We start from the raw sequence: 15,791 nt of genomic DNA, 5'->3' as shown, positions 1-15,791 counted from the left end.
CTAGAGGTCTACGGTACTTTGAAAAAATAATTTACATAAAATATAAGGTGGAAGATGATTCCGTATTATAAGGGTTTACTATTTTGAGATATGCCAGAAGCTGACTAAAGAGCAGATGTTTTGAGCTGCTCGTCAGTTATCGATACACTCAGAAGAGGCAAACTCTCATCATTTATAACATAAGCCTGACGCGTAGACATACTCTTCCTTAAACTTCTCAGATGCTTCCAGAAAACCTTACCAATGTCCTGGGAGATGGCACACACTGCTATCCACTGTCATTACTGCAAGCATTATTATAAGCATATTTGTGTATGAATAAAATACAAGTCAAATCAAAATGACAATGTTTCATAATCCTAATTTTAATTTCTTAGAATCCAGAAAACGGAACAAGTGAATTAAATATTTAACAATAGATTTTTAAAACCCAAAGGAATACTTTTAAAATATATTACTTTGGGTTTTAAATAAGTAATATATTCACACACACCCATCTCCCAAATCTACTCTCCATCCAGCCTCACAACTAATTAATTTCCTGTATATCCAATATTTTTGTGCAGATAAAAGTAAAAATATGTATTTCCCTCCCTTCCTACACAAACTGACCTGCACCTTGCTCTTTTCATTTCACAAATCCTAAAAATCTTTCCATATCACCACACAATTACCTCATGTATAATATTCAATTATGTGGATATTCTATATTAATTTTAACCAGAAAAATCGTTCACTGATGATGGGTACATGTTAACTTCAAGTAATTAAACTTAGTTGCATGTCTGTCTACCTATCCTCACTTTCTCCCCTGCCCTGCCACTCTTCCTTTTATTTTTTTCCGAGGTGAGGAGGCCTGAAAAATATTTAAGCAATTCAATTATACCTCAAAAATAAACAGAAAAAGAAGTTCCTTAAATGACCTAATCATTTTTAAATTTCATTTTGAAATAGTAACTTTTTACAACTTCTCCCCAGTTTTAAAGTCAATACAAATAAAAAAGGCCTACTCATAATGAATTAAAATGCAAAGTAATAACTTCAGTTCAATTTCAACCCGGTAGGAGTTAATATTTCCTTTTCTCCAATTTCTAGGAGAAAAGAAAAAATGAAAAGCTGCATATGTTAGGGAGACAGAATTTCAGGTAACACTTCTAATTTTTATTTAAAATTGCTGTTTCTGAAACCTGCAGTGAACTCGCACTCTAGCAAAGCTACTTAACGAGGTGCATTAAGCCAGTCTGAGGGCCCACTGCGGAAACTACGTCACTCTCCTCTCTGCTCCCCCCCTCCCCCGGCGCTGTTTCCCCTGCAGTCACTTCTAATGCCAAATGTACTAACGAAACCCTCAAAAATGTTTTTCCAGATTTTAAAAAGGAAGCAACCGAAAGTCTAAGGAATATTTTCATCAATGCTGGAGAGGTCCTAGGTTAGCCCAAGTAAAATGATTAGAGGGACCCTCCTGTAACTCTTCCCAGTCTTCACCCACCCACATCAAGTGGCACCGTCCCCACTTTCCCCAAGGTCCTCCTCTCCTTTCTCTCCCTGTCCTCTATTAGCTCTGCTTTTCAAAAAGGACCTGAAACGTACCCACTATGAAGTAAAAATAACTATAACGATGTATGTCACCTCTCCCAGGAATATATGCATTTTAGTAGTGCTTAAAATCTTAAAGGAATTCCAAAGCTGAACTTGGGGGGGAGGCGCGGGTACAGGCAAAGGGTTGTATGTATGGGTGTGTGTGCATGCACACAGGAATTAGGAAGGCCGAGTCAAAAAGGACTTGACTTCTGTCTCCATTTGAGTCCATTTTTACGAGTTACTTGACTGTTTGTGTCCATGGTGATTAGAATCAGAGGCAGCAACAATGCAGAGGATTGAGGGGCAGTCTGTCAGAGCATCCACATTACACAACTCTATGTGAATGGCTCCCACAACACAGTATGAAAGATGCTCCCTGAAGCTGTACAACCTAGCAGCCTTGCTTTCTATAAGAACACGCTCAAAAGAGAAAAAGTAAAAGGGTAAAAGAGGGTAACTTTGAAAGGCTGAGTCTCCATAGTTTGAAAATTAATGTAATGTAACAATACATGAATGAAGAAAAGAAGGATCCAAGTCCATCCAGAGAGCCGAAGTGGTTTACCAAGCAAATCTGACTTTAAAAAGAAAACAAAAACCTTAAAAAAAAATCAGTTTATCAACCCCAAAGTTTTAAAATTTTATCTATAAAGAAAAAGAAATCTAAAGGAATTATATTGTATGGCTTTCATTTTAAGTCACTTTTTAATCTTTTTAGTGTGAAAATAATATTGTGGTTATGTCTAAAAACAGAACCCTCACCTTTTAAGATATACTGAATATTTCTAGAAGAAATAATATTTGGGATATGCTTCAAAATAATCAGCGCAGCACTGGGTAGAGCTACAGACCGACCACGAGCGCCTAAATGAGGGTGAAGTGGGAGCACACGGGGGTTTTCGTCACGCTCTTCTTCTGAGCTTCTTTGAAGTCTTCTTTAAATAAAACATACTCTCACAGACAAGTTATCTCCAGCACTTAGGAAAGTATTTGGTACACAGTAGATAATCAATAAACTTTGTTTAGAAGAATAAATTTAAAACAACTTACAACTACATAGAGGGGAAAAGCATGCAAAATAAGTCATTTCTCTCATTAAAAAAGCAACAAACTGAAAAAGTCATTGAATTAAAGAAGTGGGATTTTTTTTCAAAAATTGTCTTACTTTATAGGTATTTTCTAAATTTTAAAAATAAGCTTAAAGTATATGTTTGAAAGACTAAAATAATAAAAATTCATTTATTATCTTTAATCCTTACTGTCCCATTTAAGGCCCAACAAGTGTCAGGTCAACAAATGCAAAGTTAATGCAAGATACTGAAACTTTAACTCATTGGCTGATTTTATGAAATGGAATAGTAATTTTAAAAATAGTAACTGTGGGACCCTGAATCTGCCTGATGTTTAAAATATTCACATCTACAGGTCACTGAAGTATATGAATCATTTTGACTATCACATACATAACAAAAAAAATCCTAAGATTATGGTGTCTTCGCAGGCAACTTAATTTGACTTTCTCTACTACTCTTCCACTATTTCCCGATTCAGGTCCCAGAACTCGAAGTTTAAAGGAGCGGAACTAGGAGCCAAAAATACACTGAACCAAGAAGGTGAGAGGACCCACAAAGGCATTTTGAAAAACATGACCTTAAAATGCAAAGATTCTTGTAGATAATACCTCACTGACCATTGCTTTAGTCAAATTTTAAACCAATTCAGCTGCTTTCCCCCTTCCATTAGTAGTTTCTGTGTAAGAATCTTAAACATACACATTTGATATACACAAAAATATATGGTATGGTTTAACAGAGTACATTTGCATAGATACAGAAAAAACACATTAATACCATTAGTGTGTTTTTAAATTAACTAAAAAATTAATAATATTCAGGCACTAACTCTGGCAGAAAATAAGGAACACTAAAGGTACTAACAAATCTTAGCACTGAGCTCTGAATTGACAAATTGGTATAGAGTTTGATCACATATATTCGCTTTCTACCTTTTCATAGATTCAAGAGAGCGATACCAGAAGTGAAATCTCTAAGAATGGCCTCCCTGAGCTCCAGCCTCTGGAATGAAACCACTACCTCTGTTTATCAGTACCTTGGTTTTCAAGTTCAAAAAATTTACCCTTTCCATGATAACTGGAACACTGCCTGCTTTGTCATTCTGCTTTTATTTATATTTACAGTGGTGTCTTTAATGGTGCTGGCTTTCCTTTATGAAGTCCTTGACTGCTGCTGCTGTGTAAAAAACAAAACTGTGAAAGATTTGAAAAATGAACCTAACCCTCTGAGAAGTATGATGGACAACATCAGAAAACGGGAAACTGAAGTGGTTTAGTGCTCTACATGAGAGGAACAGAATCTTTGAAGACTGCCTTTAACTTTGAAGAAAAAATTTTCTTTCTGAGGCCAACTGTTATTACAAAATTGACTGACTTTGAATGATTAAAAGATTTCTATTAGAAGGGAAAATCAAATTAAATATGTACTTTCTGTGTGTGTATCCCTTTCATTAAATATACAGTAAAACTTCACAAATGTGAATAATTTACCAATCTCTTTACAACAACAGTTCAAAAACTAGGTAAAAAATTCCTAGAACTCACTCCTACCAGTGGGGCTCAGTTGGTTGGAGCATCGCCCTGTAACCAAACAGTTGTGGACTCGGTTCCCAGTCAGCGTTCATGCCTGAGTTGCAGGTTCTATCCGCGGTCCAGGAGCACACATGCGAGAGGCAACCGATCAATGTTTGCCTATAGCTCTTTCTCCCTTCCTCTCTAAAAACAATGAAAAACAAATGTCCTCTGGTGAGGGTGAAAAAAAACTTAAAAATTAAAAGATTCCTAGAATTCAATATTAAGTAGCAAAAGGTAAACTTACAGTAAAGTTTGTGGTAAAACTTATGGTAAAATATGGGAAACATAAGCAAGGCTAATGATGCCAAAATAACTTAAACAAATCATGTGGACTAAAAAATAGTTATACTGTACCTACATGTGTTTTGGCAATAAAAATGCTATTTAAAATGCTTCTCTAAATCCAAAGTAAAAATACTTTCACTCAACCCCGGCTGGTGTAGCTCAGTGGATTGAGCGCAGGCCTGTGAAAAAAAAAAACACACTTTGGCTTAAATATTAAAATCCCTACTTATTAAAAAAGCAGTATTTTCTAGTTTGCTGAAGACAACTTATACATTTTTAAAGGTTTACGTTTTGTAGGGTTACTGTGAAAAGTCTCAAATACTCAGAAAAGCCACAAATGTACTTGCATAAACTTTTATAGTCATTAAATAGACTGTTGACGTACATGGTATTCAAAGTAGAACACCCCCTAATACATTTCTTGAGCTTGTGCTTTCATTTTGCTTCTCACATTCACACTGAAGGGCTAAGATACCTCATACAGAAGAGATTGCAAAAAAAAAAAAAATGTCAAAAGATAGGACCACTCACACCTGTTAAGAAATACAGCAGTTTTATTTTTTGGAATTCCAAGGGCTATACAAATATTACACTTTATAACCCTAATACTATTTTGCTACCACCCATGAGCAAACCAAAGCATGCTCTTAACCACTACACTACAACTACGCTTAGGCCAGAAATGTCACTCCTGAAAATTTATTGAGGTATTAATTCAAAAGAAGAAAAAATGCCCATGATACAAAGATGTTTATAATAGCATTGCTAAAAATAAAAAATTGGAAACAGCTTTAAATGTGACACCTCAACGTAACAGCTAAGAAGCTAATGAAAAATGACAAAATAGAAAATATTTGACAAGTGAAAAATATTTTCAGTTTAGAGAACCCTAACTGCCAATCTGAAATAGCTTTTCTACAAAATACTTTTTATATTTCCTTCTAAAATTAGAAACAAGCACAAGTAACATAACCAACGTTCAAAGGACTTATGAAACCTTGGTTATTCAAAATACCTTGGTAACCAGGAACTATTCTGAGCATTGTTAAAACCACATTTTTGCCTTGGCTGGTGTGGCTCAGAAGATTGAGTGTGGACCTGAGAGCCAGAGGGTCACTGGTTTGATTCCCGATCAGGGCACGTGCCTGGGTTGTAGGCCAGGTCACCAGTGGAGAACGCATGAGAGGCAACCACACATCAAGGTTTCTCTCTTTCTCCCTCCAGTCCCTTATCTCTAGAAAGGAATAAATAAAATCTAAAAAATAAACCAACACATTTTCCTAAACAGTAAACTTTGGGGTCTTTGCCATAGATGGAAACATACAGATTCTCTGATAACTAGATTATCTGATAATGTACACAATCAACTTTTCCCTACTGTATCCTTATTTAGATGCACTAATAACAAATAAGCAATGAGTGCTTTTATGTGTGAGTGATTAGGATACAATAGCAAACAAGTAATCATGCAATTAAAATGTCACACAGTAGCTTTGTCAGAAATAGTGAGCACTACCTTTTGGCATCTCTGGGCCACACTGGAAGATAATTTGTATTGGGACACACATTAAATACACTGTGACATGTAATCATAAAAAATATATATAATGTTTTAAGTAAATTTATGATTTTATGTTGGGCCACACTTACAACTATCCTGGGCTGCCTGCAGCCCATGGGCCACAGGTTGGACACCCGTAGGCTAAGAACTCAATTAAAATTGAAAAGTGGAAGTGATATGACTTGTAAACTGAAACCTAAGAGAACAGGACTTAGCCAAAGGGAAGAGGGAAGTAGGTTAGTAAGACTGTTCCAGGAAGAGGAAATATACTATGAGCAAAGGCAAGACAGCAAAACATGTTAGAGGAGCATCAAGTCAGTATCACTAAACAGAGCAAGAAAACAGGGAGGCGGCATAAAAGTAAGTGCAGACTAGATCAGGTAGGGCATGTAAGCTACTGGAAGAGATGCACTTGATCTGAAAAGCAGTGAGATGTCATTGGATTTATGAATAGAAAATCACTGACTGCTACACAGAGAATGGGAGCTAAACCAGGAGCCCTGGTATGTACCTAGTGATGCGACCCAATGACAGTGAACCGAACTAGGGTCATAAGGCAGTCTTCAGCGTTTACACTCGATATACGTGCAGCTCTCCTCTTTCTGAGCACATGACACCACTTGTGGCTCGGTACGGCCTTACGGCACGTCATGAGAGGAAGTGATGTGTGTGTCACCTCCAGGCCAGAGCATTTAATTACCAGACAAGATCTTCCCGAGTTCCCTTTCCCTCCAGCACTGAAACCAACATTTGAAAAATCACTACTCTACCAGCCTGGGTCCTTGAGTGACTATAATAAGTTTAGACCCCTGCCAATATAGATAAACGTGTGGTAAGAGGAAAAAAAAAACCTTTGTTGCTTTAGGCCACTGAGATTTTGGAGCAAACAGATGAGGTCTTAAAGTGGGTGTCTGCTAATGTTTAAAACAGTTCCTAAAATTCTGTTCCCCATAAATCATAATTCAAAGTAAGTTTCATTGGAATAAGAGATGATCAATCCTCAGGCAGGTGCTAATAGGAATGGCAGGCCTACTTTGATGAAAAGAACACCTAACATCATACATAATGGTGAAAGACTGAATGCTTTTCCTGTAAGATCAGAAGCAAGGCAAAGATGTCCACTCTCACGACTTCTACTCAACATTACACTTGCCAGTCCAGGCAAGAAAAAATAGAAGGCATTCATGTGAGAAAGTATGAAAGAAAACTTTATTCACTGATGACATAATCTTGTACATATTGGGTTGGCCAAAAAATTCATTTAGTTTTTTTTGTAAACTAAAAGACACATTTTTCATTTTCACCAAAAATCAATGACTTTATTGATTTGGATATATGAGTAGGTTGGCTATCTCCCACTATCGCCTTCCAGTAGGTAGAGGCCAGAGGTGCTGCTAAACATCTTCCAATGCGTAAGACAGCCCCACAGCAGAGAGTTAGTTGGCCAAAATGTCACCAGTACCAAGAAACTTTGCAAACCACTTTTGACACATTTGATGTCACAGCAGCTTCTCCATACCCTAATCTTTTTTTTTTTGCATTTCAGCTGCATTTTTACCTTTCTTGAAATAATAAGGCATACTTCACTGAAAATGTTGTATCTTCTTCCATCTTCAATATTAAAATGGCTGCACAAAAATTCACCAATTTTGATATTTTTTAAATGCACACTGATATGACAGCTAGCACAATCTAATAAAATTGTTTTTATTATTTTATTGTTGTTCAGGTACAGTTATCTGCATTTACCCCCCCCAAAGCCATCCCCACCTCCCTCCTCTGATTCCACCCTCCCCTTCCCACCCAATACCCCCTCCCACCTCCTCTGTGGTTCCTATCAGATTGTTCTTAATTTCAATGTCTCTGGGTATATTTTACTTGCTTGTTGTTTTGTTCATTAGGTTCCACTTACAGGTGAGATCATATGGTATTTGTCTTTCACCACCTGACTTACCTCACTTAGCATAATGCTCTCTAGTTCCATCCATGCTGTTGCAAAGGGTAGGAGATCCTTCTTTCTTTTTGCCATGTAATATTTCATCGTGTAAATGTACCATAGTTTTTTGGATCCATTCATTTACTGAGGGGAGCTTAGATCGCTTCCAGCACTTGGTTATTATGAATTGTGCTGCTATGAACATTGGAGTGCATAAGTTCTTATAGATTGATGTTTCAGGGTTCTTAGGATATAATCCTAGCAGTGGAATTGCTGCATACAAAATTATTTTGAATGAAGTTAAAGACAACTAGGCACGATTAGAGTCATCATACAAAAAAAAACTTAAAGAATTTTTTGGCCAACCCAATAGAAAATCCTAAGGAATCCAAAACTAGAAATAATAAACAAGTTCAGCAAAGTTGCAGAATACAAGATCAACAAACAAGAATCTTGTATTTTCATGTACTAGTAATGAATAGTTCAAAAATCAAATTAAGAAAAAAATTCTTGACAACAGTATCAAAAATAAAATACTTAGGAATAAATTTAACAAAATAAATGTAAGATTTATACATTAAAAACCTGAATAAATGGCCCTAGCTGGTGTAGCTCAGTGGATTGAGTACGGGCCTGTGAACCAAAAGATCGCGGTTCAATTCCTAGTCAGGGCACATGCCTGGGTTGCAGGCCAGTTCCCAGCAAAGGATACATGAGAGGCAACCATACATCGATATTTCTCTCTTTCTCTCCTTCCCCCCTCCTCTCCTTCTCTTCACCTCTAAAGATAAATAAATAAAATTTTTAAAAAAAACCCTGAATAAATGGAAAGATATTCCTGTTCATCAAATTCCAAGACTTAATGTTGTTAAGGTAGCAATTCTCCCCAAATTGATGCACAGAGTCAAGGCAATACCTATCAAAATCAGAACTGGCTCTTTTACTGATGTGAACTGATGAGCTGATTTTAAAATGTACATGGATTTTGAAAATGAACAAAATTGAAGGACTTAAATTTCCTAATTTCAAACCTTTACTGCAATGTACAGTTATCAAAAGAATGTGGTATTTCATAAGGATGGGCACATGAGTCAACAGAACCACACTGAGATGCCAGAAATAAACTCATTCATAGTCAACTTCTAGTCAGTAAGGATACAACCAAGACAAGTCACTGAGGAAGACAGTCATTCCAAGAAATGGTACTGGGACAATTGAATAACCACATGTGAAGAGATGAATTTATTAGACCCTTAAGCTAAACCAAAAAATCAACTCAAACATATAAACCTGATGTAAGAATTAAAACTATAAACTCTTAGGAAAAAATATAGTAAATTCTTATGACCTTGGGCTAGGCAAAGATTTCTTAGATAAAACACCGAGAGCACAGTGATACTGGATCAAGAAATTGTATCCAAACATATAAAGAACTCTTACAAATCAATGGGAAGTAGTGACCCAGTATTTTTTAAGTGGACAAAAAACATGAACAGATATTTCACCAAAGACATACGAATGGTCAATAAGCACATGAATGACATCCAATATCACTAATTATTAGGGAACTGCCTATTAAAACCAAAATACCACTTCGCATCCACTAAAATGGCTTTGATCAGAAAGACAGGAATAATAAGTCTTGGAAAGAATAAGGAAAATGGAACCTTCATGCACTGATGATGAGAATGTAAAATGGTATGGACATTTTGATAGTTTCTTTAAAAGTTAAACATAAATCTATCATATGACCCAGACCTACTCTTGGGTCTCTTTACAAGAGGAAGAAAAAAAAAAGGATGTCCACACACAGACCTGCACAGCAATGTTCATAGCAGCATCATTCATAATAGATAAAAAGTGGCATATCCATACAATGGAATACCCTTCAGCAATAAAATGGAATGAAGTACTGATACATGCTACAAAGCGAATAAACCCTGGACAACATACAGCAAAATGAATCCAACAACAACAAAAAAGGATTATATACCATGACCAAGAAAGATTTATTCCAAGAATGCAAAGTTGGTTTAACATCTGAAAATCAACTAATATAATAATATACTGTGTTATTAGAACAAGGTCATATCAACAGATGCTAAGTGTAAAAGAAGTCACACACTAAAGACCACATATTGTCCAATTCTACTTATATGAAATGTCCAGAAAAGGTTAATACACAGAGACAGAAAGTAGATTACTGTTTGAGGCTGGGGTGGGGAAAAAGGAGCTACTACAAATGGGCACCAGGCATCTTTTGAAGGTGAGAAAAATGTTCTGAAATTGGATTGTGCTAATAGTTGCACAACCACAAAGTTACTAGAAGTCTTTTCATAGTACACCTAAACACAACCGAGTGCACTGCATGGTACAGAAATTAAACCCCAATTATTTGTTTAAAGATAATAACCTAAATTCTAATTACAATACAATACTGTTAACATCTTAAGAGCAAAAATTTCTCTCATCAGCCTGGCTGGTGTGGCTCAATGGACTGAGCGCTGGCCTGCAAACCAAAAGGTCACCAGTTTGATTCCAACATACCTGGGTTGTGGGCCAGGTCCCCAGTAGGGGGCGAATAAGAGGCAACCACACATTGATGTTTCTCTCCCTCTTTCTCCCTTCCTTCACCTCTCTCCAAATATAAATAAATAAAATCTTTAAAAAAATTCTCATCATTCCATCCTTTATACTTCCAAGTACCCAATCAATATGAATGTTGAACTGAAAAATGAACTTGCCATTATTAAATGGTTTCCTAAAAAATAAACACTGCCAGTCAGTTTTACTAACCAGAATTTTGTTTAGAGCCTGATGATCCTCCATGTTCTAGTTTTGCTTTCTTCTTCTTTGATGATGATGTTGATGACTCAGAAGATACTAAACGTTTTTCTACGACAGGAGTGGAAAGAGCTCGCTTTTTGAACAGCTCCCGTTCTCTCAAAAGGCTTGGATCCATAATGCTGCAAAGATAAGTATCTTTAATACAGATTCCTCTATGCTAAATTCAAAACTATATGCTAAATGCATAGGTCTCAATAAGAGTTACTTCCCAAACAAAATTACCTCCTGTTACTAGTTATCTAATACTTGTATTTAGTCACTCATTCACTCAAAAAATATTGACTTAGTGCCTATTTCATGCGCAGCACTGTGCCAGGCACTAGTGGAGAGAGAAAGTATTCTCTAGAGCTCTAGAACTGTATGTCCAGTACGGTAGCCACTGGCCACATGTGCCTACTGAGCACCTGAAATGGGGCTACAGTTGAGATGTATTCTATGTGTAAAATGTACACCAGATTGTAAAGACTTAGTACACAAAAAAGAACTTATAAAATTACTAATGACATATTTTTAGATTGAGTATATGTTGATGTGACATTTTGGATATACTGGATTAAATAAAAGTACTAAAATTCATTTCCCCTAGTTTTTTAAACTTTAGAAACTATGGCTACTAAAAAAATTTAAATTACGTGTGTGGCTCACACTTGCAGCTCACATTTTATTTCTATCAGACAACACTGCTCTAAAAACAACATCAAGAATACTGAGCAGAAATTAGGAGGCAGATTTAAGATGTAGGCTCACAACAAAAATGAAAAAAGAGAGAAAACCATCAGAATTGCTTGCAAATAAACAGGTGTATTTTAAAAGTGGTCAACTTGCTATCATTATGTGATGAAGAGGCTGGATTAATATTTGTTAGAAATATCTACAGAAAATTCCTGATTTGGACAGAAGTGACACCTCTTTTGGATTTTTTCCCCAGTTCTAAAACTCTACAATTCTAGACAACTTCAACACAATCAGGGAAGTCTTTCAACAAGTATTTTTAAATGTGCCTCTCGAATTAGCTCTCCCTAAAATTCCAAAGATACTACATAAATGACTTCTGCAGTGTTACGACTTAAGTGTTCATAAGCCAGGTAGCAAGGCCCAGAGGGAAAAGACTACCTTATACTTAGAAAGCCTTAAAGCACAGGGTAGCTCAATAAATACTTGTTAAATGAATAATGAATGGAAAAACATCTTTAAATTGCTCTAGCCTCATTGTTACTGGTTTTACAAGCCTTTATTAAATGCCCTCTGCTTGTGAGGCACTGACCTCCAAGTTCTACAAGGTTCTGGAAAATAAATCCTTGCTTTCAATAGGCTTACATGGAAGAACCTGAAAACATTAAGCAACCCACCTAACAATGAATAAATACAATGTGACTTAGAGTGGTTTAAAGTTAAAAATATAAGCACTGATAAGAAATACTCAGGATAAACTTCAGTTAAGAAAGGAAGTATCACTGGCACAGGACCTCACATCAAAGACCTATCTTCTCCCCTCAGTTCTAATCCCTAAGAGACCCTAGACAATCCTCTAGAGCCCCCTAAATCCGCTTTTATTATAAGTTAAAAATGAAGATATTACCAATGCTGTCTACATCTAGCTCAAGTGTAGAAATAAAAAAAAGAGAAAGTAATTTCTAAGTAGTAAAAAGCTATAGAAATATGTTATTTGGGTATTGCTATTTTGAGTTGGCTCAGCAAAGAAATAACAATGACTATTCTGTGGCGAGGAAGATAAGAGACCACCCTGGCACGAGGGAAAGTGTGAGAACAGAAAGGAGAATTCACAAATGATAAGGTGGGGCCAACCCGCCTAAACAAGGAACATCTGTTTATTTCACCTGGCGAAAAGAGGTAATTAACCCAGGCTTTTAACCATGATTTTAAAACAAACTTAAATCAAAAGCCTTAGTTTACAAAAACCTAAATGGTTACGACATTTGATCCTCATAACTTTTTGAGCTGAAAGGTATCCATTTTACTCCTCTTTTAATATGTAAAATCTAAATTGAAGGGTTATGGTAAAGTCTTAACAGCTGGAAGTACTAGGAGATCAGAACCCAAATTACCCTAACTCCTAAATCAGCTCTCCCTGTACTGATAACGTTCAAAGGCACCCAGAGCAGAAAGTTTAACGTCTATCACCAGGGCATACTCCGCCTAACTTTTTCCTTCTCAGGATACCCCTCAATAGTTGCAGTTTCACAGGTGGGGTAGACAGGACACATCTCCCTGCCCGTTTTACACTGAAAAATACCACAACTCAGAGTTCACGTGTCCGCGTGTCACGAATGGACAATGAGAACCCCAAATTAAGTCATAATCTTCTGACTCTATGTTCTTTCCTATATATCGTTCGACTTCTTTCAACCTTTCTGCTTTTCTCTTTCACTGCCTAAGCCTCAGAGGTGCCACTGGCACCTACTAAGAACACGGCTATGAACAGGCGGCAGGCTGAGAAGAGACCACTTACATCTTAAATGACAAAAAAAAATATGGACCGGAGAAAAATGTACCGCAAGCGTTCCGTTTTGGAAATGGGTTTCAGCTTTGCAGAAAACAAAACTATTCTAACTGAAGTTTAAAAATCAGTACAAACTAGCTGTCCAAAAGCCAGACACACACACACAGACATTCCATGAACGAGCATCTAAATCACAGCCTTTAGTCGGTAGGAACCACTCCAACTCCATAGTTTAACTCGGCTACTGCTAGCGTAAACCTGGGGGCTAGGTAGAGGCTCTGCAACTGTGAATTCCCCCTTTCCAACCCACAAGTTTCTTCAATAAACCGCCGGCCTAAGAGACAATGCTCCCTAGAAGTTTATGATACCGTGTGTATTTCGCGCAGAGAACGGCAGTCCTGGCCTTCCTCGGGGTGGAAAACACGCTCGCCCCTGGGGGAGAGGAGTGGCGAAGAACAACAGGCCAGAGCTCCGCGCCCCTCGCCCGGCGGCCGCAGCCCCTACCTGAGCGAGGAGGGCCGCTCCACGCGACCCGACACCGCCTCGCTGCACCTCCGCCTCGGCCAGCCACCCGCGCCCGCGTGGCTGCCGCTCTCTGCTCTTGGTCAGCGCTGGCGCCCGCCTGAACGCACAACTAGCGACGTCCCGCCAGGCTGGGGTCTCGGCACTGGTAGTGGCAGTGGCAGAGAAGGAAGCCACTCACACCAAGAGCCCCGCCCGCCACTTCCTGATCGGATTACTAAAGCCTCAATCCCGGCAGCCACCGCGGCGCCGTGCCTCCTTGAAAGCGCGTGCGTCGTCACGTGCTCCGCTAGGCGTACCGCAGTTGGAAAATCTGCCAGCTGGAGCGTTCGGAATCTCCATGACAACGGGAGAACGGCTGGGGCGGGGCGGAGAACCCGAGTCAGGTGTGAGGCGAGGAGCAGCTGCCAAGACGAAAGAAATCTTTCCCGCTGCAGAATGTGAAACTACCAGATCCTCCTCCAGCTGCTGTGGAATCTGTTTAACTCAAGTAGTGACGCGGTTTTTCAAGTTTTTGTCTGCCAGTTACCAGCATCTAAACTTCAAAGAACGTTGGTTCAGCTGTATTTCAAGTGAGGAAACAGGAAGCCCAGGGAAGCTAAATGCTCAAAACAGCACAACCAGCAAAAGCAAATCCTGGAGTGAAGCCATTTCTGAGTTTCCAACCAGCACAGGTGTGAATACTTTCCACCGCACCTGTGAACTCAGAAAAGGATTTCGAATTCAGAAGTAAAGGGGTAGCAAAGGGTAATTGGCCTTGCCCACAGCCTGCAGTCTACTGGAGTGTGTCAGAGTTCTGTGGCCTTTCCTCACTCCTAGCCCAAAGTGTAAGCATGGCCTGTGCTGAACTATTCTGTAGCTGTCTTTTAATTACTTGGTACTGGTTACTTCTCAAGTCACTTAACCTGTTTTGGTTTTCCCATCGGAGATAATTGTACTACCACAATAAATGTATTACCACAATAAATGTACTACCACAATCGCATTAGACTGTTACAAAGATTAAATGAGATGATAATTTTTATTCAAAAGTTTAAAATAAAACCCCCAAACTGATTGTGTGGCTTTTTAAAAGTGGTTACATTCTAGATTTTTGTAATACATTCTAGAAGATTTTGTAACAAACCCACTTGATATTCATCTGACACCCTCGGGAAATGTGTCAATTTAATAGGGTCCTGAGGTTTTACAACCCAATAAAGCCAGAGATTGACTGGTAAAAACCTGACAAGGTGTAATGAGAAGGAGTAGATATCAAATATAAAAAAAAATCTTAAATGTTAAAATCAAGAAACGTGAAACAGTATTGTATCAATTAATGTTTATTTCGTCATTCCTTTCTCCAGGATTATGTAAATTTCAGTGCCTCATACCCTTGTATAATCTGGTCTATCATTCTACTGGCTGTCTTTTCAATGAGTAAGACTTAATAGACAAATGGACATAAATATGGTCTACTTATTTATAGAGTAGACCATAAATAATATGAAACTCTGATCCACATAAGAAACCAAGCCACAACCTTTGAGACAATCAGCTCAGAATAGTCAGAATTTGCTCAAAGGCTGCCAACTTCCCTACTTCAGACACACACTCCAACACACACATAAATATAAACACTCATACCAGGACTAACTAGAGAAAACCAAATATGCTTCCCCAAACCAACCACACAGATGCTTCACTTCGTTATTTCACCTCCAATCACAACACACCAGGAGAATTCCCCACTTTTTCCTTACTGTATGGACATACTTGTGCTTCACTTTTTCACACTTCACAGTTGTGTTTTTTACATATTGACGCTAAGACTCACAACCCGCAAAACAAAAATTACGACTCATTTTATTGCCATACACGCTTATTCTGGTGGTCCTCAACGGAACCACACTGTCTCCAAGGTGGGCCTGTAAAGTTTCCCCTCTCTCTGATTGCCTTTGAGTCTCTACCGAAC

At 38.0% G+C, this 15,791-nt stretch overlaps 2 protein-coding genes across 3 annotated transcripts in view; one reads left to right on the top strand and one right to left on the bottom strand.

Moving 5' to 3' along the window:
- The window catches only part of GTF2E2 (general transcription factor IIE subunit 2), a 45,373-nt gene extending 31,329 nt beyond the window's left edge, over positions 1 to 14,044 (bottom strand). For both annotated transcript variants that reach the window (XM_037128887.2, XM_037128888.2), the window contains exons 1-2: positions 13,820 to 14,044; positions 10,804 to 10,973 (exon numbers count right to left, since the gene is read on the bottom strand). In XM_037128887.2, coding sequence (XP_036984782.2) covers positions 10,804 to 10,969 — 166 coding nt within the window. In that variant the 5' untranslated portion in view covers positions 10,970 to 10,973; positions 13,820 to 14,044. The remainder of the gene's footprint in view (positions 1 to 10,803; positions 10,974 to 13,819) is intronic.
- SMIM18 (small integral membrane protein 18) lies at positions 3,143 to 4,046 on the top strand. The gene is made up of 2 exons (XM_037128889.2): positions 3,143 to 3,191; positions 3,594 to 4,046. Exon 2 carries the CDS (start codon positions 3,631 to 3,633, stop codon positions 3,925 to 3,927), a length of 297 nt encoding a protein of 98 aa, XP_036984784.1. The 5' UTR covers positions 3,143 to 3,191; positions 3,594 to 3,630; the 3' UTR covers positions 3,928 to 4,046.
- Positions 14,045 to 15,791: the final 1,747 nt, after the last annotated feature.

This window comes from Artibeus jamaicensis, unplaced genomic scaffold (assembly GCF_021234435.1).
Source record: "Artibeus jamaicensis isolate MK-2021 breed Jamaican fruit bat unplaced genomic scaffold, CSHL_Jam_final scaffold_833, whole genome shotgun sequence".
Classification (NCBI taxonomy): Eukaryota; Metazoa; Chordata; class Mammalia; order Chiroptera; family Phyllostomidae; genus Artibeus; species Artibeus jamaicensis.
Note: the sequence above shows the minus strand (reverse complement) of the source record. Positions and strands in the feature narration are given on the sequence as shown.

Bases quoted from the DNA above. Each gene is read 5' to 3' on its own strand.
- SMIM18 (XM_037128889.2), top strand. From the start codon at position 3,631: ATGGCCTCCCTGAGCTCCAGCCTCTGGAATGAAACCACTACCTCTGTT.